At 43.3% G+C, this 23,370-nt stretch overlaps 1 protein-coding gene across 4 annotated transcripts; it reads left to right on the top strand.

Annotated features, from left to right (window-relative positions):
• The first annotated feature begins 243 nt into the window (after positions 1–243).
• Positions 244–22,377, top strand: isca2 (iron-sulfur cluster assembly 2). Of its 4 annotated transcripts, none has more exons than XM_086002709.1 (6): positions 244–398; positions 4,277–4,354; positions 14,049–14,207; positions 14,771–14,886; positions 16,925–17,100; positions 21,785–22,377. In XM_086002709.1, the coding sequence occupies exons 2-5, from the start codon at positions 4,349–4,351 to the stop codon at positions 17,097–17,099; spliced, it is 456 nt and encodes a 151-aa protein (XP_085858835.1). In that variant the 5' UTR covers positions 244–398; positions 4,277–4,348; the 3' UTR covers position 17,100; positions 21,785–22,377. The 4 variants fall into 4 exon arrangements, with proteins under 4 accessions (XP_085858835.1, XP_085858834.1, XP_085858833.1 ...); XM_086002708.1 differs by having other exon boundaries at positions 14,021–14,207; XM_086002707.1 differs by lacking the exon at positions 4,277–4,354 and having other exon boundaries at positions 14,021–14,207; positions 21,214–22,377.
• Positions 22,378–23,370: the final 993 nt, after the last annotated feature.

Here is a 23,370-nt window from a genome sequence, read left to right as displayed (position 1 = left end):
GATTTTGATTGACAGGAGAGAAAGCCAATCAAATCGCTCCGCTCCCCCCCCGCGCGCAATCCAATCACCGTCGTCCCTTGCACCCCATCTCCCGCCTCTGTCTTTCTGCACCAATAGACGCCTCTATAGAGGAGGCGGGAATCACGCGGCGGCTGTGACGGGCGTGCACAGTACCCAATGAGAAACGCCGCTTTTTTTTTTGGCTGGCGTGCGTTTGCGTCAATGGAGAGGCGGTTGTTGGGGAAGGCGGTACTTCCGGTGGCTGTGGTCGGGTTTGTCTTTTTTTTTGGAGAGGTTTTGGGGTTTGAGGGGTCGTCTTGTACCCAGGGAAAGATGACAGCAGCCGGGGCGTTGAGGAAAGCCCTGTTACCAGCTGCTGTTGAGCTTTGCTGGAGGAGGTGAGCAACGGTAACTGTGAATAGTCACTTGCTTGTTATTTTTAGTTAAGTTAGATCAGCGCCCTCCAAACCGGTCATCATGACATTCATACAGACAGGCCTCTTGTAGATGAGCCCACATCACTGGGACAGGTAGAGCTACATCAACGAAACTTGCATTTATATAGCGCCTGTCACGACCACTGGACGCCCCAAAGCGCTTTACAGCCAATGAAGTACGTTTTGAAATGTAGTCACTGTTACAATGTGGGAAACATGGCAGCCAATTTGAGCACAGCAAGCTCCCACCAACAGTAATGTGATAATGACCAGATAATCTGTTTTTGTTCTGTTGGTTGAGGGATAAATATTGGCCAGAACACTGAGGATAACCCCCCTGCTCTTCTTCGAAACAGTGCCATGGGATCTTTTTACGTCCACCTGAGAGGGCAGCCGGGGCCTCGGTTTAACGTTTTATCCGAAAGACGGCACCTCCGACAGTGCAGCACTCCCTCAGCACTGCACAAACTGACTGAATAAAAACACTGGTGGTTATGTTCTTTGGATAACAGCTGACATTGGGAATGGGCTCCAATTTGGGATGTCTATATTTTTTTTGTGGACATTGGCAACTGGACATTAGAAGTCCAGAGCCAACTTTTTTTTTAAATGGAAGTCCCCCGCACCCCCTTCTCTGTTTTATCTCATTAGTTACTAACGTTTTCAGTGAGCTTTCATCATTGGTAAAAGAGAAGCGAGCCAGGATTTCAGATCCCAATCCGTATGCACTTGTTAGCAAACCAGTGTGGAACTTGCGCTTTATTTGGTTAAATCATTTTATACATCATATGAATTGAAGCCTAAAACCAAATTTATGATTTTCACACTAAGCATTTTATAGTTGCGGACCAGTCGCAGTGCTGTGGTATTGCCAATGGCATGCAAACTTGATGTAAACTGCCAGTGCGACTAGTCTTCTGTCTGCCCACCTCTGTCACCATTGAGTGTGTCTGCTTGCTGCAGAAAGTCACAGCTTTGACAGTAGTTAGTAGTTTTTCATTCAAATAAAACCATTCTGAGAAATGTTAGGAATTGTATATATGATGTAAAAAAGTGAGGCAGATTGTAAACCCATTTTAATACATGTTTATTTTTACAAGTGAGATGTGTGAAAAATGTCATTTTTAAACCAACATGGGGGAGTCTTGCACTATGAACGTGGGTTTCTTGTCATGTTTTAAAACGATCTAACGCTACAAGTTCTTCACTTTAAAAATAGAGTATATGAGTTTTTTGAGAACAAATTGATATCGGCATATAGTTGCCAAAGCCTCTGCCTATACCAACTGCTGAAGCAAGCCACAAAATATTACTGGCACTGAAGAAATATAACATGCTGGGTTACGCATGGATGGGCACAGCCCAAATATCTTTTGCTTATTCTGAATAGCAGTCATTGAACTGACCTCCTTGGCACTCATTCACATGATTGACCTTGTTTTATCATTTGGCCTTGTTTTATCACTCAGCCTTCAACACTGCCAATGCAGAACCTGGACTTGAACTTTAACTTCAGTTTGCCCACTTGCTCAACATTGCAGTTGTTGGAAGATTTGTATCTTTGTTATTTATCTACAGCACAACAGAGAGTCAAAAAGAGATATTTTAAAAGCTCCAAATGCTTACATGAAAATTAAAAAATACACACACTCCTCTCTTAGGGTGCATTTATATTGCAACTGTTGTTCCAACCAGGCAGCACCTTGTTTATACTGCAAGATTTCAACTGGGGTTCTGCCCAGGAGAGGGCTTTGCACTTGAATCCTTACTTGCATTCATCCTTACACACAGTTAATGTTCAGTCCCACGCTCCTGATCTTTGGTCACCCAGTGCGGAGGGGAGTGGGCAGATCAGAGGACCTCCTCGTGGGACTGCTCCTGGGCCTGGCCAAAGTAGCCATTAACTGGTCCAGGCAGCGAGCGGTTGAGGGGGTCATTCGGCCCGACTGCCTGCCTCTCTTCTGCGGCCACGTTCGCGCCCGGGTGGCCCTGGAGATGGAGCATGCGGTGTCCGCCGGCACGCTTGAGTATTTCCGCGACCGGTGGGCGCCGCGGGGACTGGAGTGCATCAACCCGGCCAACACAATTTTAATTTGATTTGTTTAAGTTTCATTGGAAGTTTGTTTAATTTACAGTCAAATTTGTTTAAAGTACCCACCAAAAGAGTACACACAGTTAATGTTCAGTCCCATGCTCCTGATCTTTGGTCACCCAGTGCGGAGGGGAGTGGGCAGATCAGAGGACCTCCTCGTGGGACTGCTCCTGGGCCTGGCCAAAGTAGCCATTAACTGGTCCAGGCAGCGAGCGGTTGAGGGGGTCGTTCGGCCCGACTGCCTGCCTCTCTTTCGCAGCCACGTTCGCGCCCGGGTGGCCCTGGAGATGGAGCACGCGGTGTCCGCCGGCACGCTCGAGGCCTTCCGCGACCGGTGGGCGCCGCGGGGACTGGAGTGCATCATCACCCTGGCCAACATAATTTTAATTTAAGTTGTTAAGGTTCATTTAAAGTTTTATTAGTTACAGTTTATTAGTTGAAGCACCCAAACCGAAAGAGTACACACAGTTAACATTTAAATTTAAATTGACTTCAGATAAGTTCTCAGGAGATCCAAAGGACTACTTGAGCACTGTTTAAAGCAGATTTGACGTCACACTGGTTATACTCCCATGCACTGTCAAAACTCAAACAGTATGAGAGTTCCTCCTTCAGTGGAGGTCTGTACTCGGCTCCATAACTTTAGCATTGTTGTAAAGTGGAAAATGAAACCACATTGCAACTTAAGTGCACTATTGTATCTCTGTGTGGGCTGGTGAGTGTGTAGAATTCCATTCTTACTGCATTCCATCTAATTCAATTCTTGGCTGACCGCTGTGCCACTTTCTTACACTGCTTAACTCAATGCTAACCCAGCAGTCAACAAAAAAATAGCCTTCAACTGGGACTGTTCCACAGAGAGAGAGTGGAATGTAGTACAGTGATCTATAAGAAATCTGAAGACTATGTTTAAAAAAAAAATGAGTGCAGAAATGTAAACTCTTAATACTTTGAGTACAAAAAGCTGTAGGGCATTGCACTGTGAACCTGCTAATCATGGATTTGTATTTGAGTGTATTTTCACTAAGCTAAAGGTTAATGTTTGAAACTCCAGTATTTCTGCCACCTATTATTAGTCAGCACTTTTTTTTAAAGCTGAGAATCTGAGGTAAAGGGCAAATGCCCATAGTGCAGAACACTACCAAGGAGAAAGGAAGTGTAAATTAAGAGGGGACGATGACTAACAGACGCCAAACTTGGGTTTTAAAATCCTTAACATTGTGGGAGGACAGAATGGGAGATAAACAGTTCTACAGTTTTGAGCTCTTGGGGAAATTGAGTTCGAGTAAGGCTCGCCGTAGCCCAGCGATTGTGATACAGAGATCGTGAGTTCAAATCCCACCACAACAGCAAATTGTGACATTGAATTCAGTAAATCTGCTCATTTGTGGCCTAGCATCAGAAATGACCATGAACGCTGCCAGATTGTCTAGAAATCCAATTGGTTCACTAATGCCCGACCCCTGCCTGGTCTGGCCTACACGCCATGCAGGTGTCATCCACATCCAAGGAGAAAACAATAATTAGAAGATCGAGTCTAGATTTCAGCACTCAAATTAGGTAGCAAGAAAAGTGCGCAGGTTGGCTTATTTGGAGTTTAGAAGGAAAAGAGAGGAAAGTTCAAAGAAGCACTGAGTAATGTTGATTTTAAAATTGAGAGATTGACAGTGGCCAGAGGCTAGTGGGATCAACATACATTCTGTTTTTTTCTGGTATCCTGACAATAATATTTCCTACATTACAATAGTGACTACACTTCAAAAGTATTTAATTGGCTGTAAAGCGCTTTGGGACGTCCTGAGGTCATGAAAGGCGCTATATGAATGTAAGTATTTCTTTATTAGGAGTATGAGGGAACAATTAGAATTGACTAAATGCTCAAGTCTTGGGCAAATTTAGCTTTTTAATAAGAGTTGTTGAAGGAAAAAATAATGCCAGTAAAGGGGCAATCAGCCATTTTAGCAGTGGAGATGTGAGAGTTCTATTTAAGATGAGCAGAGACACTGAGGCCAAGACTGTAAGAAATAGGAGCAGGAGTAGGCCATTCAGCCCTTTGAGCCGATAAAAAGGACTAAGGATGGAGCCGTCAATGATGAGAAGCTCGCAGCTGTTGGTTGCACATGTGAGATTTGCAAAAACTGTCTGAACTTTAACTGGAAGAAACAAGATTTTCATTGCTCTATTGCAGGACATGGAGATGTAGTGGGGGTGCAATTGATATGTGTGCACCTGTTTCCTGGCCATAAAACGCCAGCAATGTATACCAATATCTGGGCATCAGATCCTGGGACCAATCTGAGCTGTTGGCACAGCCACTGTGATATTGGTCCTCACTGTTTTTAGGCATCCCTAGCGACCAGCATTGGCCCAATTTAAATATGCACGTTCCAACTAGTTTCTCCAGTTCTACAGCGGTCTAGCCAGTGGTCTTTGTAGGGACCGCTGATGGCCACAGGAAAAAAAAAAGCCAGTCAATTTTTTTTAAGTTACATTTATGTGGTGCCGGGGAGGGGCAGGCGATTTTAACCCCCACCCCAGCTCCACAGCACGGCTGCCAGCCTGCGATCACCTCCTACCGTTCTCCTCCTTCCCCTCCTCACTTACTTAATTATCGCTGCCAGCGAGGCAGGCGGCCCAAATCGGTCCCATAGGGAGCGGCGAGCTGCCTCTGGAGACACAACAGCCCTAGGCAGCTCGCCGCAATTATTAAGACGAGGCCCAAAACCCAATTTCTTGGGCCAACCACTTTGGGCACGTGCTGTTGATTTCAACTATTAGAGGACCGGATGGTCACACGAGAGCATTCTGGAGGAAGTAACTGAATATAGAATGGAATCATCAGCAAACGAGTAGACGGGGCGGAGCAGGTCATTGATCTGAAGAAGGAGCAGCATTGGGGCTCATATAAAAGTTCTACTACATCATTAATGGGATAAGTGTCAATGGGTTTATAAATGAGAATATAGTTTAACAGGGAAGAAGGAAGACTATTTTCATCTATGTACTGTCAACAAACTTACATTCTTCTACCTTGTAGAAAGTAGTTCCTGCTGCTGAAGACCCAGCATGTCTGCTCTCCTATCTAGAGTAACTCTCGTGATGTAGGTTACATCTACACAGACTCTGCTGGAAATCAGTGCTTGGGTCCAGCTGCCATAGGATGCACCCAGTACCTAATTCAGAGTAGCTCTTTGGTATAGAGGAGGGAAATGAAGTAGAGGATAAAAAGATCTCTTGTAACAATGGTGCTCTTTGTTTTGCAGTTGTAATAACCTAGGAGGCAATTGCTTAATATAGAAAGAATATTTCAAAGTAAACGCCACAGATGCATGATATATGAATAACATAAGAACATAACATAAGAAATAGGAGCAGGAGTAGGCCATTCGAGCCTGCTCTGCCATTCAATGAAATCATGGCTGATCTTCTGCCTCAATTCCATTCACCGGCCCTATCGCCATATCACTTGATGCCCTTACTAGTCAGAAATCTATCGACTTCTGTTTTGAATATATCCAACGGCTGAGCCTCCACAGCCCTCTGGGGTAGAGAATTCCAAAGATTCACCACCCTCTATGTGAAGAAATTTCTCCTCCATCTCAGTCCTAAATGGCCTACCCTTTATCCTGAGGCTGTGGCCCCTGGTTCTAGACTCCCCAGCCAAGGGAAACATTCTCCCAGCATCCACCCTATCAAGCCCTGTAATAATTTTGTATGCTTCAATGAGATCCCCTCTCATTCTTCTGAATTCAAGAGAATACAGGCCTAGTTTACTCAATCTCTTCTCAAAAGACAGTCCCAGGAGTCAATCTCGTGAACCTTCATTGCACTCCCTCTATGGCAAGTATATCCTTCCTTAGGTAAGGAGACTAAAATTGTACACAGTACTCCAGGTGTGGTCTCACCAAGGCCCTATATAATTGGAGTAAGACTTCTTTACTCCTGTGCTCAAATCCTCTTGTAATGAAGGCCAGCATACCATTTGCCTTCCGAATGGCTTGCTGCACCTGCACATTCACTTTCAGTGACTCGTGTACAAGGACACCCAGGTCCCTTTGAGCATCTGCATTCCCCAATCTTTCACCATTTAGGAAATACTCTGCCTTTCTGTTTTTTCTACTAAAGTGGATATCTTCACATTTATCCACATTATATTCCATCTGCCATGTTCTCGCCCACTCACTGAGCCTGTCGAGATCCCCTTGAAGCCTCTTCGCAACTGACACTGCCACCTAGCTTTGTATCATCAGCAAATTTGGAAATGTTACATTTAGTCCCCTCATCCAAATCATTGATATAGATTGTGAATAGCTGGGGCCCAAGCACCGATCCTTGCGGTACTCCACTAGTCACAGCCTGCCACCCTGAAAAAGACCCGTTTATCCCTACTCTTTGTTTTCTGTCTGTTAACCAATTCTCAATCCATGCTAGTATATTACCCCCAATTCCATGTGCCCTAATTTTGTTCACCAACCTCTTGTGTGGGACCTTATCGAAGGCTTTCTGAAAATCCAAATACACCACATCTACCGGTTCCCCTTTGTCTACTCCACTAGTTACATCCTCAAAGAACTCCAATAGGTTTGTTAAACAGGATTTCCCTTTCATAAATCCATGTTGACTCTGCCCAATCTTACTATTTGTTTCTAAGTGCCCAGTTATTGCATCCTTTATAGCCTTCATAGTGAGAGGATTCGTGTACAGGAGTAAGGATGTCTTGCTGCAGTTGTACAGGGCCTTGGTGAGACCACACCTTGAGTATTGTGTGCAGTTTTGGTCACCTTATCTGAGGAAGGATGTTCTTGCCATGGAGAGAGTGCAGCGAAGATTCACCAGACTGATACCTGGGATGGCAGGAATGATGTATGAGAAGAGATTGGGTTGATTAGGCTTATATTCGCTAGAGTTTAGAAGAATGAGAGGGGATCTCATTGAAACTTATAAAATTCTAACAGGACTAGATGCAGGAAGGATGTTCCCGATGGCGGGGGAGTCCAGAACCAGGGGTCACAGTCTAAGGATAAGGAGTAAGCCATTTAGGACTGAGATGAGGAGGAATTTCTTCACCCAGAGAGTGGTGAACCTGTGGAATTCTCTACCACACAAGGCAGTTGAGGCCAATTCATTAAATATATTCAACAAGGAGTTAGATATATTTCTTAAGGCTAAAAGGATCAAGGGATATGGGGAGAAAGCAGGGACTTGGATGATCAGCCATGATCTCATTAAATGGCGGAACAGGCTCAAGGGGCCGAATGGCCTACTCCTGCTCCTATCTCCTATGTTTCTATGTTACTGATGTGAGGCTAACATATCTTTAGTTCCCTGTTTTCTCTCTCCCTCCTTTCTTAAATAGTGGGGTTACATTTGCTATCCTCCAATCTGCAGGAACCGTTTCAGAATCTGTAGAATTTTGGAAGATGACAACCAATGCGTCCACTATCCCAATGGCCACCCCTTTCAAAACCCTAAGATGTCGGTCATCCGGTCCTTGGGATTTATCGACTTTTAGTCCCATTAATTTTGTTAGTACTGTCTTTTTTACTATTTCTTTAAGTTCCTCATTCTCACCACACCCTTGGTTTTCTCGTATTTCTGGGAGGTTTTTTGTGTCTTCCTCCATGAAGGCAGAAACAAAGTATTTATATAATTTCTCTGCCATTTCCTCATTCCCCATTATAAATTCTCCCATCTCTGACTGTAAGGGACCTACATTTACCTTCACCAGTCTTTTCCTTTTCACATACCTATAGAAGCTTTTACAATCCGTTTTTATATTTTTCGCTAGTTTGTGCTCATATTCCATTTTCCCTTTCTTTATCAATTTCTTGGTCCCCCTTTGCTGATTTCTAAAAAGATCCCAATCCTCAGGCTGACCGCTTTTTCTGGCAACTTTATAAGCTTCCTCCTTTGACTTAATACTAGATTTAATTTATTTTGTTAGCTATGGTTGGATCACTTTTCTATTTGGGTTTTCATGCTTTAGAGGAATATATGTTTGTTGCAAATTATGCATTATTTCCTTGAATATTAGCCATTGTATGTCCACCTTCATACCTTTTAGTGTAGTCTCCCAATCTACCATGGCCAACTTGTCCCTCATATCCTTGTAGTTTCCTCTGTTTAGATTGAAGACCTTAGTTTCAGATTGGACTACACCACTCTAAAACTTAATGTAAAATTCATCCATATTATGGTCACTTGTTCCTAAAAGCCCCTTTACCACAAGATTATTGATTAGCCCTTTCTCATTACACAGTACCAGATCCAGAATAGCCTGTTCACTGGTTGGTTCCTCCACATACTGATCCAGGAAACCATCTCGCATGCATTCCAAGAATTCGTCCTCCACACCATTAGTGGTAATTTGATTTGCCCAGTCAATATGTAGATTAAAGTCCCCCATGATTACCGTATTGCCCTTGTTACATGCACTTCTAATCTCTTGATTGATACTGTGCCCTAATTACCACTAATGTTTGGTGGCCTGTACACAACTCCCACCAATGTTTTCCACCCTTTGCTGTTTCTTAGCTCCACCCAAACTGATTCCAGTTCTACATCACGATCTGCCGAGCCAAGATCTTTTATCTCTACCGTACCGATCTCATCCCTTATTAACAGCGCTACGCCACCTCCTTTTCCTTTTTGTCTGTCCTTCCTAAATGTTGAACACCCTGGAACATTAATGTTGAACACCCTGGAACATTCAGTTCCCAGCTTTGGTTATCCTGCAACCATGTCTCTGTAATGGCAATTACTTCTATTAGTGCCATTAATTCATCCACCTTGTTGCGAATGCTACATGCATTTAGATAAAGTGCCTTCAACTTTGCCTGTTTAATATTTTTCTGCACGTTGACCCTCTTTACTGTTGGCCTTTGTTTCTGCTCCCTACTAGTTTTGCTGACTACTTTTCTAACTCGTTATATGGGAGATTTTAATTTGGGGTTATTAACATATGACTGACTACACAATTAATTACATTGTTAAAGCAGCAAAATTCTGTATATCAACACATTTTGTTTGGTTCAAGATTCAGACTGCAATGCAGCATAATCTTTATTTCCAATTACCAAAGGATGGGTAGGAAGGGGCACAGAAATTAAACGTAAAAAAAGAAAGAACTTGCATTTATATAGCGCCTTTCACAACCTTGGGATGTCTCAAAGTGCTTTACAGCCAATGAGGTACTTTTTGAGGTGCAGTTACTGTTGTAATGGAAATGCGGCAGCCAATTTGCACACAGCAAGCTCCCGCAAACAGCAATGAGATAATGACCAGATAATTTGTCTTAGTGATGTTGGTTGTAAGTTACATGTTTCAGATTTGAGCCATATGTTTCTGGATTTACCTTCAGGTTTCAGTTACGCTTTGCTTTTTGGGAGTTTGAAATATTGCTGTGTACTATAAAACACAAAACAGAATGTACTGAACAGTGCTGATAGTGAAACACAAAGCAACTGAGTGACCCTCGTAGGGCACTGTGTTAAAGGGGAACAGAATAACTCTTGGCGCTTCAGAGGCCTTAGTTTTTAATTTTCAAAGTTGGTTATTTCTTGCCCATTTTTTGCTCCCTAATGATTCTGTTTAGCAATCACTCCCCCACCCCCTAACTCATTGCATGTGTGTAAAATCTGAGGATCCGTACATTGTAAAGGGCCTGAGTCCAAGCCTGGAACTTGCAGTACTTTTTGTTCTGAATCCATAAGGTTTCCTAGGGGATCTAGTAAATACCTGTTAATCAGTTTCATTTTAACTTTCCTGTTTTAGGGTAACCCCAAGGGATTAAGCTACATCACAAATTGATCTTGAAAAGAGTCACGTTAAAGGAACTTTTTAATAGACAGGGAGTGATTGTAAATTAATCACGTCCCTGATATAGGCTGGTTGTATAGCACAGGTTCTTCTAGCCTGCGGGACCCTTTTGCCTAATTGTATTTCACCATAATCTACCCTGTTACTTCAGTGTAGTATGAAACAGTGCTACATTGTCTTTCAGATGAAACCCCACCTGCTTCTTCAGGTGGATATAAAATATTCTATGGCACTATTTGAAAAAGAGCAGGGGAATTTTCTTCATATCCTGGCCAACATTTATCTTTCAAACTACACCGCAAATCAGATTAATTGGCTCAGTGGCAGGAAGCAAAGGGTAATGGTCGACGGGTGTTTTTGTGACTGGAAGGATGTTTCCAGTGGGGTTCCGCAGGGCTCAGTACTAAGTCCCTTTTCATGGTATTTTTCATGGTGCTTTAGACTTCAATGTAGGGGGCATGATTAAGAATTTGCAGTTGACATAAAAATTGACCGTGTGGTTAATAGTGAGAATGAAAGCTGTAGATTGTAGGAAGATATCAATGGACTGGTCAGGTGGGTAGAAAAGTGACAAATGGAATTCAATCCAGAGAGGTGTGAGATAAGGCAAGGGAATACACAATAAATGGTAGGATACTGAGGAGTGTTGAGGAACAGAGACACCTTGGAGTGCATGTCCACAGATCCCTGAAGGTAACAGGACAGGTAGATAAGGTGGTTAAGAAGGCATTCGGGATACTTTCCTTTATTAGCTGAGGCACAGAATATAAGAGCAGGGAGGCTGTGCTTGAACTGTATAAAACACTAGCTAGGCCACAGCTAGAGTGCTGCGCACAGTTCTGGTCACTACATTACAGGAGAGATGTGATTGCACTAGAGAGGGTACAGTGAAGTTTTACCAGGATGTTGCCAGGACTGGAGAATTTTAGCCACGAGAAAAGATCGGATAGGCTGGGGTTGTTTTCTTTAGAACAGAGGAGGATATGGGGAGATTTAAGTGAGATGTATAAAATTATGAGGGGCCTAGATAGAGTGGATAGGAAGGTCCTATTTCCCTTAGCAAAGAGGTCAATTAACCAGGGGGGGCATAGATTTAAAGTAATTGGTGAAAGGTTTAGAGGGGAGTTGAGAACTTTTCACCCAGAGGGTGGTGGGGGTCTGGAACTCACTGCCTGAAAGGGTGGTAGAGGCAGAAACTCTCACCGCATTTAAAAAGTACTTGGATATGCACCTGAAGTGTCGTAACCTATAAGGCTACTGACCAAGGGCTGGAAAGTGGGATTAGGCTGGATCGCTCTTTGTCAGCCGGCATGGACACGATGGGCTGAATGGCCTCCTGTGCAGTAAATTTCTGTGATGATCTCATTGCTGTTTGTTGCACCTGGCTGCAAATTACATAGAAACATAGAAGATAGGAGCAGGAGTAGGCCATTCGGCCCCTCGAGCCTGCTCCACCATTCAATGAGATCATGGCTGATCATCCAAATTCAGTACCCTGTCCCTGCCTTCTCCCCATATCCCTTGATCCCTTTAGTCTTAAGAAATATGTCCAACTCCTTCTTGAATACACTTAATGAATTGGCCTCAACGGCCTTCTGTGGTAGAGAATTCCACAGGTTCACCACTCTCTGGGTGAAGAAATTCCTCCTCATCTCTATCTTAAATGGCTTACCCCTTATCCTTGGACTGTGACTCCTGGTTCTGGACTCCCCCGCCATCGGGAACATCCTGCATCTAGTCTGTCCAGTCCTGTTAGAATTTTATAAGTTTCAATGAGGTCCCCTCTCATTCTTCTAAACTCCAGCGAGTATAAGCCCAATCGACCCAATCTCTCCTCATACGTCATTCCTGCCATCCCAGTTATCAGTTTGGTGAATCTTCGCTGCACTCCCTCCATGGCAAGAACATCCTTCCTCAGATAAATTGACTGCAGTGTCTACAAAACAATAGTGACTGCACATTGAAAATGCTTGTTTGGCTGCAAAGTGCTTTGAAAGACACTATGGGCTGTAATTTGCGACCCCCAAGGGTGTGTCCGCGCCTGTAGGGGCCGCGCAAGTTCCGGGTTTAGGCATGCAAAGCGCATGCATGAAAACCCGGAACTTGCGACCTGTCAAGAATTCTCTTGACCGATCCTCCGCATCCCCGGGGGAAGGGCCGCTGCGGGTGGAGAGTTGCGCTATTTGCCCAACTTCTGCCCAGTGAATGCCCGTGAAATTCTGACGCCTGGTAAAAGCAGGTGTAAGGCTGCTTTTACCAGCATAAGAGTTTTAAAAAAAATAGAAAAAAAGAATTTTATCATTCATTTATACTTTAAAAACCCAATCCAATAAGGTAAGTTTATTTTTAGCTCTGTTAAAACATAAATGTATTTTTCAAATAATTAACATTTTGTTTAAAATATTTAAGTAAATGGCATTTTAATTAATTTTAAATATGTGATTTAATTTTTTTATTTCATGTGTTTGTGTATTTTCTAAGTGATCCCCATTCATACTTGGGGGGTGCGGGGGGGATTCATTTGTATGGAACTCCCATAAGTATGAATAGGGATTCCCTTCTTTTATTGGTTGGGCCGGCCCACGTGATCCCAGGGGCGCTTGTGAACTGCCTGTGCCCCTGTACCCGGAGAGGCCCAGGAGTGCGAGTCTCCGTACCTCCCGGACCACCAGGTAAATTCGTAGGTTTTTTACACGCTGGAGGCATCCGCCCGCATGAAGCCTCCAACTGCAAATTTTGGGCCATTATAAATGCAAGTCTTTCTTTCACCCCTGACTTGCATGTTAAAATGAGCAAGGCATCAAGGTCAAACTCTCAGATGGAATAAACACTTTATCCACTGATCCCACGCAGCTATCAATTCCTTAATCCTGGAATGCTGATCTAATCAGAGGATGTGTCGCTTTCAGAGTCTAAAGGTGTGGGAGCAGATTGAATATGTGCAGATAGGTTGCTGATGTATCCTGGGATTAATGACAGGCGAATTCAGGGCCATCTCTCATTTCTCATGGTTGTCAGTGTTTAAGCAATTGATAAGATTTTCAAATCGGTCTGAATTCACATTGTCACTTTTAGTGCTTGTTAGTAATCATGAGCAGAACACTTTCCACTTTCAGCATCCAGTAGGCATGAAGCACTGCCAGATCAGATAGCGTTTCGGTTAGATGGAGAGTGTAGCTTCTTCCTCTGTCCCTACAATGTGCCATGCCCCAATCTCAGAAAAGCAGCTCTGACACTGTCCTGAGTGCTAGTATCCGTGTTGTCCTGAGTGCTAGTATCCGTGTTGTCCTGAGTGCTAGTATCCGTGTTGTCCTGAGTGCTAGTATCCGTGTTGTCCTGAGTGCTAGTATCCGTGTTGTCCTGAGTGCTAGTATCCGTGTTGTCCTGAGTGCTAGTATCCGTGTTGTCCTGAGTGCTAGTATCCGTGTTGTCCTGAGTGCTAGTATCCGTGTTGTCCTGAGTGCTAGTATCCGTGTTGACAAGCATTTGGATTGGCTTCTCCTAATTGGGACCGACACATGGTGGAATTTGACTTACTGGGCTCTTTAGTAGACTTGAGCATTGTAGTTTCCCCCCCCCGATTCACTCCCGTGCACAAGCCAGGTCATGCTGCCCCTCCGTTTGCTCACTTTGCTGCCCACTGACATATTTTTCATTTTTATATTTTTAACAGGGTGCCGTGCTTGTCCATTTGTTTGCAGAGCCAGCCTGTGTTATTGGCCAGGACAACTCGCATTGTGGCCCACCGGGAATTGCTAGCTTCTCGAGTAACTAGAAGGTGCTTCTCAGCTGGCCAAGAAACTGAATCAAAATCCGGTGCATCCCAGGACACTGTGTCCATCAGTGACAGCTGTGTTAAGGTAAAGCGAGTAAGATGGTGAGGTTTACTTGAGCCTGTTCGGTTGTTACCACTGTTAGTTACAAATGACATAGGAAGTGTGGAATATACTAATAGGAGATGTAGGGGATACCAATAAGGAGTTCCTAACTATGATGTTTGCTAAATTAGTGAGGGAAATCAGATTTTAGACTAACATCTCTCTCCTAACCAGTGTAATGTTTCATGCTTGTAGCATCTCTGCGTGAGTTTACCAATTAGTACAGAATTATGAGCAGCTTTGTGCTGTGTCTTATGTTTGGTTGAGACCTCTCCCAAACTCATTAACCTTCATGGGGAAAGAGGAGGCGGTGGCTTTCTTTTCATTAGTCTGCGGTGGATTCTAGCCCTGGTCCCAGGCAGTGATCTAACCCGCAGCAAAAGCAATTTCCTACACTGTGATGTGATATAATCTGTAGTCAATTATCAAGAAATTTCATGGCCTGGAGATGTTCTAACCAGCTCACTGTATTCATAGCAACTTTTATGAAGCTTATAAATAAATTGTAACATTTTTAAGTCCATTTAAATATATCTGTGTTACAGCGCCTACAGAAGATTTTGGATAAGGATGAGTTCCTGAGGGTACAAGTTGAAGGAGGTGGCTGCTCAGGATTCCAGTACAAATTCACACTGGATAAAACAATAGAACCAGATGACAGGTAAAAAAACATTATCTGAGTGAGTTCTGTTCACTGGTGTTTCAGGCTTTTTTGCTCAATGGTAAAGTTCACCCAATATCACACGCGTAGGTGCAGCCTCCAGAATAGGCTTTGGCCTGCTCACGCTATCTGATCTGCTCACCTTTCTGATTTAGAAATCCGAGTTCACCTTTCTCATTTAGTTATAATCTTCCCTATGGGAGGCACTGCACAGATCCCAATGGAGGAACTGAGATGCCAGCTTATGGTCTGCCATTCTGTGGTGTGGTATGTGGATGCCACACTGCTAGTCTGGGAACTTAATTTTACTATCTATCGTTAACATTTTCCATTTGGAAAGTATGCTTCCTTAATGGTGAGGGACATTATTTTCAAAATCACATGATTGTGAAGCAGGTGATGGTTGTGCACTCAGGTTCTCCTGATCTCCCAAAGTAAGTTGAATATCAGTCATGCATAAAATATTTGATGGGACCCTGTCAGCCCTCATCTAAAGAGGACAGAAGACATTAGAGGCAGCCAGTGTGATTTTTAGAATCAGCAAGTAATTTCTCACAAACCCATTGGGATTCTTTTGAGAAAGGAACTATGTTTGTGTATGAGGACTATCCCTGGATATACCTTTAGAAACATAGAAGATAGGAACAGGAGTAGGCCATTCGGCCCCTCGACCTCGGCCCATTTAATGAGATCATGGCTGATCATCCAAACTCAGTACCCTGTCCCTGCTTTCTCCCCATATCCCTTGATCCCTTTAGCCTTAAGAAATATATCTAACTCCTTCTTGAATATATTTAATGAATTGGCCTCAACTGCATTCTGTGGTAGCGAATTCCACAGGCTCACCACTCTCTGGGTGAAGAAATTCCTCCTCATCTCTGTCCTAAATGGTTTACCCCTTATCTTTAGTCTGTGACCCCCTGGTTCTGGACTCCCCCGCCATCGGGATTGGGATTTCACTTGGCATTTGGCAAAGCTCTGAATCTTAACCTTTTAAAGAAGGCTAAAGCTCATTGAGTTTAATGAGAGATTGCCATCCAGATTCAAAATCGGTTCAGTGTGCCAATTTCAATCCTTCATTACCAACATCAGACTCTTCTCCTGAACATCTGAGCGCACTTTCTCTCACCTTCCCATCTGCCCCCAGACTTTGAAATCTGGAACTGCCCCCACATTTATATTCAAATCACGATCTTGGTCCAGCCAGGGTGTGTGCTGCACCAGAATTGTGCACTATTGTTACAAACCAATACAAGTAGGCTTGTGCTCCTGTCATGCTTCATAGTCTTGTGGCTAGCAGCAGGTAAAGCACACGTTACAAAAAGAGCTGCTTTCAATTGTAGTAAATTCAAAATGGGAGCTGCCAAACGCAATTCCGTTTACAGCATTGAGGTTTGGAGGAGTCCGGGACACACTCGCTCAGCTCGATGCTACAGCGACTCTGTCTAAATGTTGCTTAATCTAAAAGGCACATTGCAGTGCAAATGATGCACTCTGGGTTGTAGCCCAGTTGCCCAATAAGAGAGCCTGAACGCCCAAAAAGGACATGACGTACTGCAGGAGAGCTCATGACTGTTAATTTAATTCCAGCATGGATTGAATAATTATAAATTAGTGTGGCATGAAATATCTTTAAAAAAAATATATATATACAGGAAACTTTGGTTTATCCGGAGGTTATATGTCCGAAATACTCGATCTAACGGCAAAAATCAAGAGCCGTTTTCTATAAGTTTTTTTAGTTCTCGTTGCTTTTTTTCCCCAGTCAGGCACTGCAAGGTCTGTAGCTATAGCAACAGCTTCAGCTAGAGACGCTTGCAGCTGCAGCTGACTGTTTAGAAGCTGTTGCTAAGCAACAGTGTTTGTTGTCAGATACGGAGATGAAAACCTCCGTATGCTTCAACATTAACTTTGTATGTCCGGCAGTTTTGATAGATCGGCAACAGCTCGGTCCCGTCGGTGCCGGATATTACAAAGTTTCCTGTATATTAATTTTACACTCAGGCATGTTAATTGTACGGTTGTCTTTACAAATTAGGGTCTTTGAACAGGATGGAGTTTGCATTGTCATTGACTCTGACAGCCTGGTGTACCTGAACAGAGGGACGGTGGACTACAGTGAGGAACTGATCCGGAGCTCATTTCAAGTGATCCACAATCCACAGGCAGAACATGGATGTTCCTGTGGGAGCTCCTTTTCCATCAAACTCTAAAGTGAGGCCCCTTGTGTAGCAGCTTGTTTTCCATCTTCCAGTTAAAAAATTGCTCACTGAAGCTGGTCTGGCTTGGCCTGGCCTGGAGAAGCCCCAGCCAAGCTTAAAACAAAATGTTGTGTCCTTATAGCCTTGTTGAGGATTACAAAGAGAACAAATGTTAAGAGAACGCTGGAGTTGCATTATTTATGCTTTGTAATGTGATACTGACACATGTTTTGAAACAAAATGTGCTGGTAATAGCACGAGTTGTACAGATGTTTTCTTTTCTTGACCTGATGGCCTTTTGACTCTTCAAAGTGAAATAATAATATGGGGGACGGCGAAGGAATTAAATAATTGAATCTAAAGTGCGTCTCCCCACACCCTAAGATAAACTGGAAAAACTATATGCAGTATTTCTTACCTGAAGAGAAATATCTATCACTGTGCCTATCCACTTCTTGGAGACCTGACGAGGGTGGAAGTGACCCACTGTCAAATTTGGGGTCCATCTCTAACTGCCATTCATCTGACCATGTATTGGCATCCTTCCCTGTTTGGCGATCAAACCCAAGTAAAATGCTCAGTGACAGCCATGATTTATCTTCTTAATTAGGTTTAAGCACTGCGTTGGCATACCTTGGCTCTGATAGGCCACTCTTCTGTTGCTAATGTTGAGCTGGGTGGCTGTGTTGAAGAGTTGTAAGAAGTCACACAACACCAGGTTATAGTCCAACAGTTTTATTTGAAATCACAAGCTTTCAGAGCGCTGCTCCTTCGTCAGGTGAAGTCTGACCTGACGAAGGAGCAGCGCTCCGAAAGCTTGTGATTTCAAATAAAACTGTTGGACTATAACCTGGTGTTGTGTGACTTCTTACATTTGTCCACCCCAGTCCAACACCGGCATCTCCACACCGTGTTGAAGAGTCACAGAGGCTTGGTAATTTTCAAACGTTTTAATTTGATTGGTCAGCTCTGATGTTTCACCGAGCCTCTTCGGCTTGCCCAGCTTGAGCTCTGTGTCAGCTTAGCATCGTACGGCACCGAAGGAGGCCATTCGGTCCACCCTGCCTGTGCCGGCTCTTTGAAAGAGCTCTCCAATTAGTCCCACTCCCCTGCTCTTTCCCCACAGCCCTGCAAATGTTTCCCCAAGTATTTATCCAATTCCCTTTTGAAAGTTACTATTGAATCTGCTTCCACCGCCCTTTCAGGTAGTGCATTCCAGATCATATCAAGGCACTGCGTAAAAAAACCAATTCTCCTCATCTCCCCTCCGGTTCTTTTGTCAATTGCCTTAAATCTGTCTCTTCTGGTTACTGACCCTCCTGCCAGTGGAAACAGTTTCTCCCTATTTACTCTGTCAAAACCCCTCATAATTTTGGACACCTCTATCAAATCTCCCCAAAACCTTCTCTGCTCTAAGGAGAACAATCCCAGCTTCTCTAGTCTCCACTTGTGGACTAGAATCTGTTTAAGTCTCATGTGGCCATTTTCTTCCTGTCTTAAATTGTTTAAAATAGTTATTTCATGTAATTTATAGTTATTTTAAAAATGTGATTTAAAAAAAAAAAAATTATTTGAAGTTTTAGTGATGTTTTGGGGTTTATAGTATTTATAGGTTTGACAGCTCTTCCTGTCAAACTTATGAATGAGGCATTCCCTGCTACCATTGGCTCTCCATGGCCCACGTGATCCCAGGGGACGCTTCGAACTAACTGCGCCCCTGGGATACGCAAGCACTGCACGCCGGCAGTTGGAGGAGGCCCAGGATCAGAATCCCACGCGGGCCCACAGCTCAACGGCTGGCACGCTAGGTAAGTGCAGGTTGGGGGCTTGCACCCGCGGGAAGCCCCCGACCTGAATTTCTGGGCCAGTAGGTTGCTGCTCTGTAGAAGACTATAATCAAATCTCCTGCCTGTCTGAGAATAGGCAACAGTGGCACAGATAAAGTGAATAAAAATAAAGTTTCACACAGACCACGCTCCCTTTTTCTCTCTGACTCCTCAGCTTTTTCTTATTTCATCCTTACCATGGCCCTTGTCCTTTTCTCAGAGCGCTGGCCAGGTTATGTAGGTGGAACTGTGTAATCAGCTTAGTCTTTCCTGTCACTACAGTGTCCCCTAGTGGCACACAATACAACAAAAACTTGCATTTATATAACACCTTTAACGTAGTAAAACGTCCCAAGGTGCTTCACAGGATCCTTATCAAACAGAATTTGACACCGTGCCACATGAGATATTAGGACAGATGACCAAAAGCTTGGTCAAAGAGGTAGGTTTTAAGGAGTGTCTTAAAGGACCAAATACCATGTAACCCTCAATGAATGGCCTATTCTCCCTGAAAATGACTTCTACGGTTAGAACTAAAACATCGCTGAGGGGAAAAAAATAAATTGTACCCCTGAAGTGTTTAATGTTACAGTGGCAGTGACACTCGGGAATCTGATATCAAGTGGTATCTATACAATGTCACAACTAGAATATCTTGCAAATTCAGGAAGGCTGTACATATTTCAGCATAGCAGAAAATTGATGGAACACCCTGGTCATTGCTACTTAAAAACAAAAAAGACGTAATCAAATTTAAAAACTTAAATGATGCAAGATCATTTTTAATTTATTTCTGGTAAGTTTCGTAGCAAACTATGTGAAAGTACCCTTGCCTTCTGACACAGTATATTGGTGTGAGCATTATAAAGGGACACTAGAGACTTATTTTTGGCTTCAATGAAAAGGAGAATCTGGCGGGATGTAGAACGGGCAGCCGATCAGATATCGCCCGTTTCACGCCCTCGCCCACTTTGAAAGATACGGCAAATGCCTTAGGAACATGAGCAGAAGTAGTCCATTTGGCCCCTCGAGCCTGCTCCATCATTCAATCAGATCATGGCTGATCTTCTACCTCAGCTCCACCTTCCCGCACAATCCCGATATCCCTTGGTTGCCTAATATCCAAAAATCTGCGATCTCTGCCTTGAATATACTCAATGACTGAGCCTCCACAGCCCTCTGGGGTAGAGAATTCTAAAGATTCACCACCCTCTGAGTGAAGAAATTTCTCCTTATCTCGGTTCTAAATGGCCGACTCTTTATTCTGAGACTGTGACCCCTGGTCCTAGACTCCCCAGCCAGGGGAAACATCCACCCTGTCAAGCCTATTAAGAATTTTTTTACATTTCAATGAGATCACCTCTCCTCCTAAACTCTAAGGAATATAGTCCTAGTCTACTCAATCTCTCCTCATAGGACAATCCCCCCATCCCAGGAATCAGTCTAGTGAACCTTTGTTGCACTCCCTCTAAGGCAAGTATACCCTAGGTAAGGAGATCAAAACTGTACACAGTACACCAGGTGTGGTCTCACGAAGGCCCTATATAATTGCAGTAAGACTTCATTACTCTTATACCCCAATCCTTTTGTAATGAAGGCTAATATACCATTTGCTTTCCTAATTGCTTGCTCTACCTGCATGTTTGTTCTGTAATTTGTGTAGACGGACTCCCAGGTCCCTCTCAAATATCAACATTTCCCAACCATTTAAAAAATATTCTGCTTTTCTATTTTTCCTACCAAAGTGGATAACTTCACACTTCTCCACTCACTTAACCTCTTTATATCCCTTTGCGGACTCTTTGCGTCCTCCTCACAACTTACTTTCCCACCTAGCATCGTATCGTCAGCAAACTTGGATACATTGCACTCGGTCCCTTCATCTAAGTCATTAACATAGATTGTAAATAGCTGAGGCCCAAGCACTGATCCTTGCAGCACCCCACTAGTTACAGCCTGTCAATCTGAAAATGACCCGTTTATCCCTACTCTGTTTTCTATCTGTTAACCAATCCTTTATCCATGCTAATATATTACTCCCCAATCCCATGTGCCCATATCTTGCATAACAACATATGGCACCTTATCGAATGCCTTTTGGAAAGCCAAATACACTACATCCACTGGTTCCCCCTTATCTACCCTGCTAGTTACAACCTCAAGACTCTAACAGATTTGTCAAACACAATTTCCCTTTCATAAATCTGTGTTGACGCTGCCATTAATTATTCCCCATTATAATTTCTCCTGTCTCTGCCTGTAAGGGACCCACGTTTACTTTCGCGAATCTCTTTTTACAGACCTATAGAAGCTTGTACATTATGTTTTTATGTCTCTCACTACGATTGAGGTTGCTCTTAAGATTTTCTAAGTGCCCTTATACCATGTCCCTAATAATAGATTCGAGCATTTTCCCTGCTATTGACGTCAGGCTAACTGGTCTATAGTTCCCTGTTTTCTCTCTTCCCTCCTTTCTTGAATAGCGGGTTTACATTTGCAACCTTCCAATCCGTGGGGGCCGTTCTAGAATCTAGGGAATTCTGGAAGATCAAAACCAATGCATCCACTATCACTGTAGCCACCTCTTTTAAAACCCTAGGATGTAGGCCATCAGGTCCAGGGGATTTGTCGGCTTTTAATCCCATTAATTTCTCCAGTAATATTTCTTTACTAATAATTATCTCTTTAAGTTCCTCATTCTCACTAGGCCCTTGGTTGCCCACTACTTCCAGAATATTTTTTGTGTCTTCCGTGAAGACAGATACAAAGTATTTGTTTAATGTCTCTGCCACTTCCTTATTCCCTATTATAATTTCTCCTGTCTCTGCCTGTAAAGGACCCACGTTTACTTTCGCGAATCTCTTTTTACAGACCTATAGAAGCTTCTACGTTCTGTTTTTATGTCTCTCACTACGATTGAGGTTGCTCTTAAGAGGGGAGATACGGGAAGGAAAAACAGAAGAAAGAACATGCTTTGGCGCAGATGATAAGCTGGAAAATAAAAGTCCAATACAGGGAAAAGTGCTCAGAGAGTTCATTTTTTCGACTTCTTGCTAGGTTTGTAAGGTTAACTTGCTACTGGGTAGCTGACGAGTGGAATTTTCCATCCCTGCCGTGACCTGTTGTACTCTCTCTGTTCTGTGCTACTGTAGGTGCATTCAGACATGTTGAAAACCAGCCTGTTATTCCCTCAACAACATGTAGGGTTTCAGAAGGAGAACCTTTGTTCTAGTAAAATGTGTTAACATGCTGAGGAGTTGGGATTGACCTCTGTTCTTTTGAGTTAGAAGCAGGAAAAAAGCACTCCAACAGACTTAAACATTTGTGCTTTTTATTTATGTTCTAAAGAAAAAGGTGAGACGAGCTGCTTTTTTGCACTCATCACTACAGTGGCTGTCATTATAGCATGTGGTAAAATTGTAAATACTTATTGTATGCAATAATAAAGACTCTCTTTGTTTGCACATGTCTTACTTTTCTTTAATGCATCCTGGAGTACTGCCAGCAGATTCTGGCGAAACTGGCTTCCACACCCTTATCTCAAGACATTGTAAAATATAGCAGAACCCGAAGGTGTTTGTGTGTCTGTATGTGTGTTATTTTTATATTTCATTATATATATATTTTGAAAGCGAGAGACACTAACTGCTCATGCATGCGCTTCATTAGGTGTCAGCCTTGGCTCAGCAGCAGCACACAGGCTTCTTAGGCAGAAGGTTGTACGATCATGCCCCACTCCAGAGACTTGAGCACATAATCTGGGCTGACACTTCAGTGTAGTAACGTGGGAGTATTACACTGTCAGTCCTGTCATCACAGATAAGACAGTGAGCCAGAACTTACTGTAGCTGGCATGCTGTTCGTTAGACTTGTCCTGGCCTGTTTAATTTCCATGAGCTTTTGCAGGGCAAGTTGCTGTAAGTGGGAGATCGAAAATGCGCGGCACCCTTTACCGGGCAGCTGGGACCTGTGTGAACAGGGCAAGCAATTGTGTATTTCCTTAACCAATCAGGTTGAAGAATTGTTAATGAACAGCACAGAGTCTGAATGAGGAAGTGTAAGTTAGGATAATGAATTCAATGTCAAATCAGGTACAGAAAGTGAAATAGGGAAAGAAAGATTGGATTAAGAGGAAAAAAAGACAAAAAGTAAAAATAAATAATCATTTTATCTAAAAATCTTAAACAACTAAAAGATTAAGGATTGCGATTCCACACATGTAATAGTTAATTTTCAGTGGCAGAGGGGTTGTTTGGCAGTAATTAAGACTCATCACACCATTTAAAAGGGTACTTGGCCTTAAATGGACAAACCCTAACTTTCTGCGGCGAGTTTAGTTCGTGTCTGTCATCCAAGTACAGGAACTTCATGCTGTTCAATGCATTTGAATGGTGAGTGAGACGGCGAGCTGATGTTCTCGGAAAGCTAAGGGCGGAGCGACGCATCTCTGACAGTGA

This window comes from Somniosus microcephalus, chromosome 12 (genome assembly GCF_052327205.1).
Source record: "Somniosus microcephalus isolate GS21.2 chromosome 12, FLI_Smic_1.0, whole genome shotgun sequence".
In the NCBI taxonomy this organism is placed as follows: Eukaryota; Metazoa; Chordata; class Chondrichthyes; order Squaliformes; family Somniosidae; genus Somniosus; species Somniosus microcephalus.
Note: the sequence above shows the minus strand (reverse complement) of the source record. Positions and strands in the feature narration are given on the sequence as shown.

Bases quoted from the DNA above. Each gene is read 5' to 3' on its own strand.
- isca2 (XM_086002707.1), top strand. From the start codon at position 334: ATGACAGCAGCCGGGGCGTTGAGGAAAGCCCTGTTACCAGCTGCTGTT. The intron at 14,208-14,770 runs GTAAAGCGAGTA...TCTGTGTTACAG, and splicing joins TCAGTGACAGCTGTGTTAAG to CGCCTACAGAAGATTTTGGA. The intron at 14,887-16,924 runs GTAAAAAAACAT...TTTACAAATTAG, and splicing joins ACAATAGAACCAGATGACAG to GGTCTTTGAACAGGATGGAG.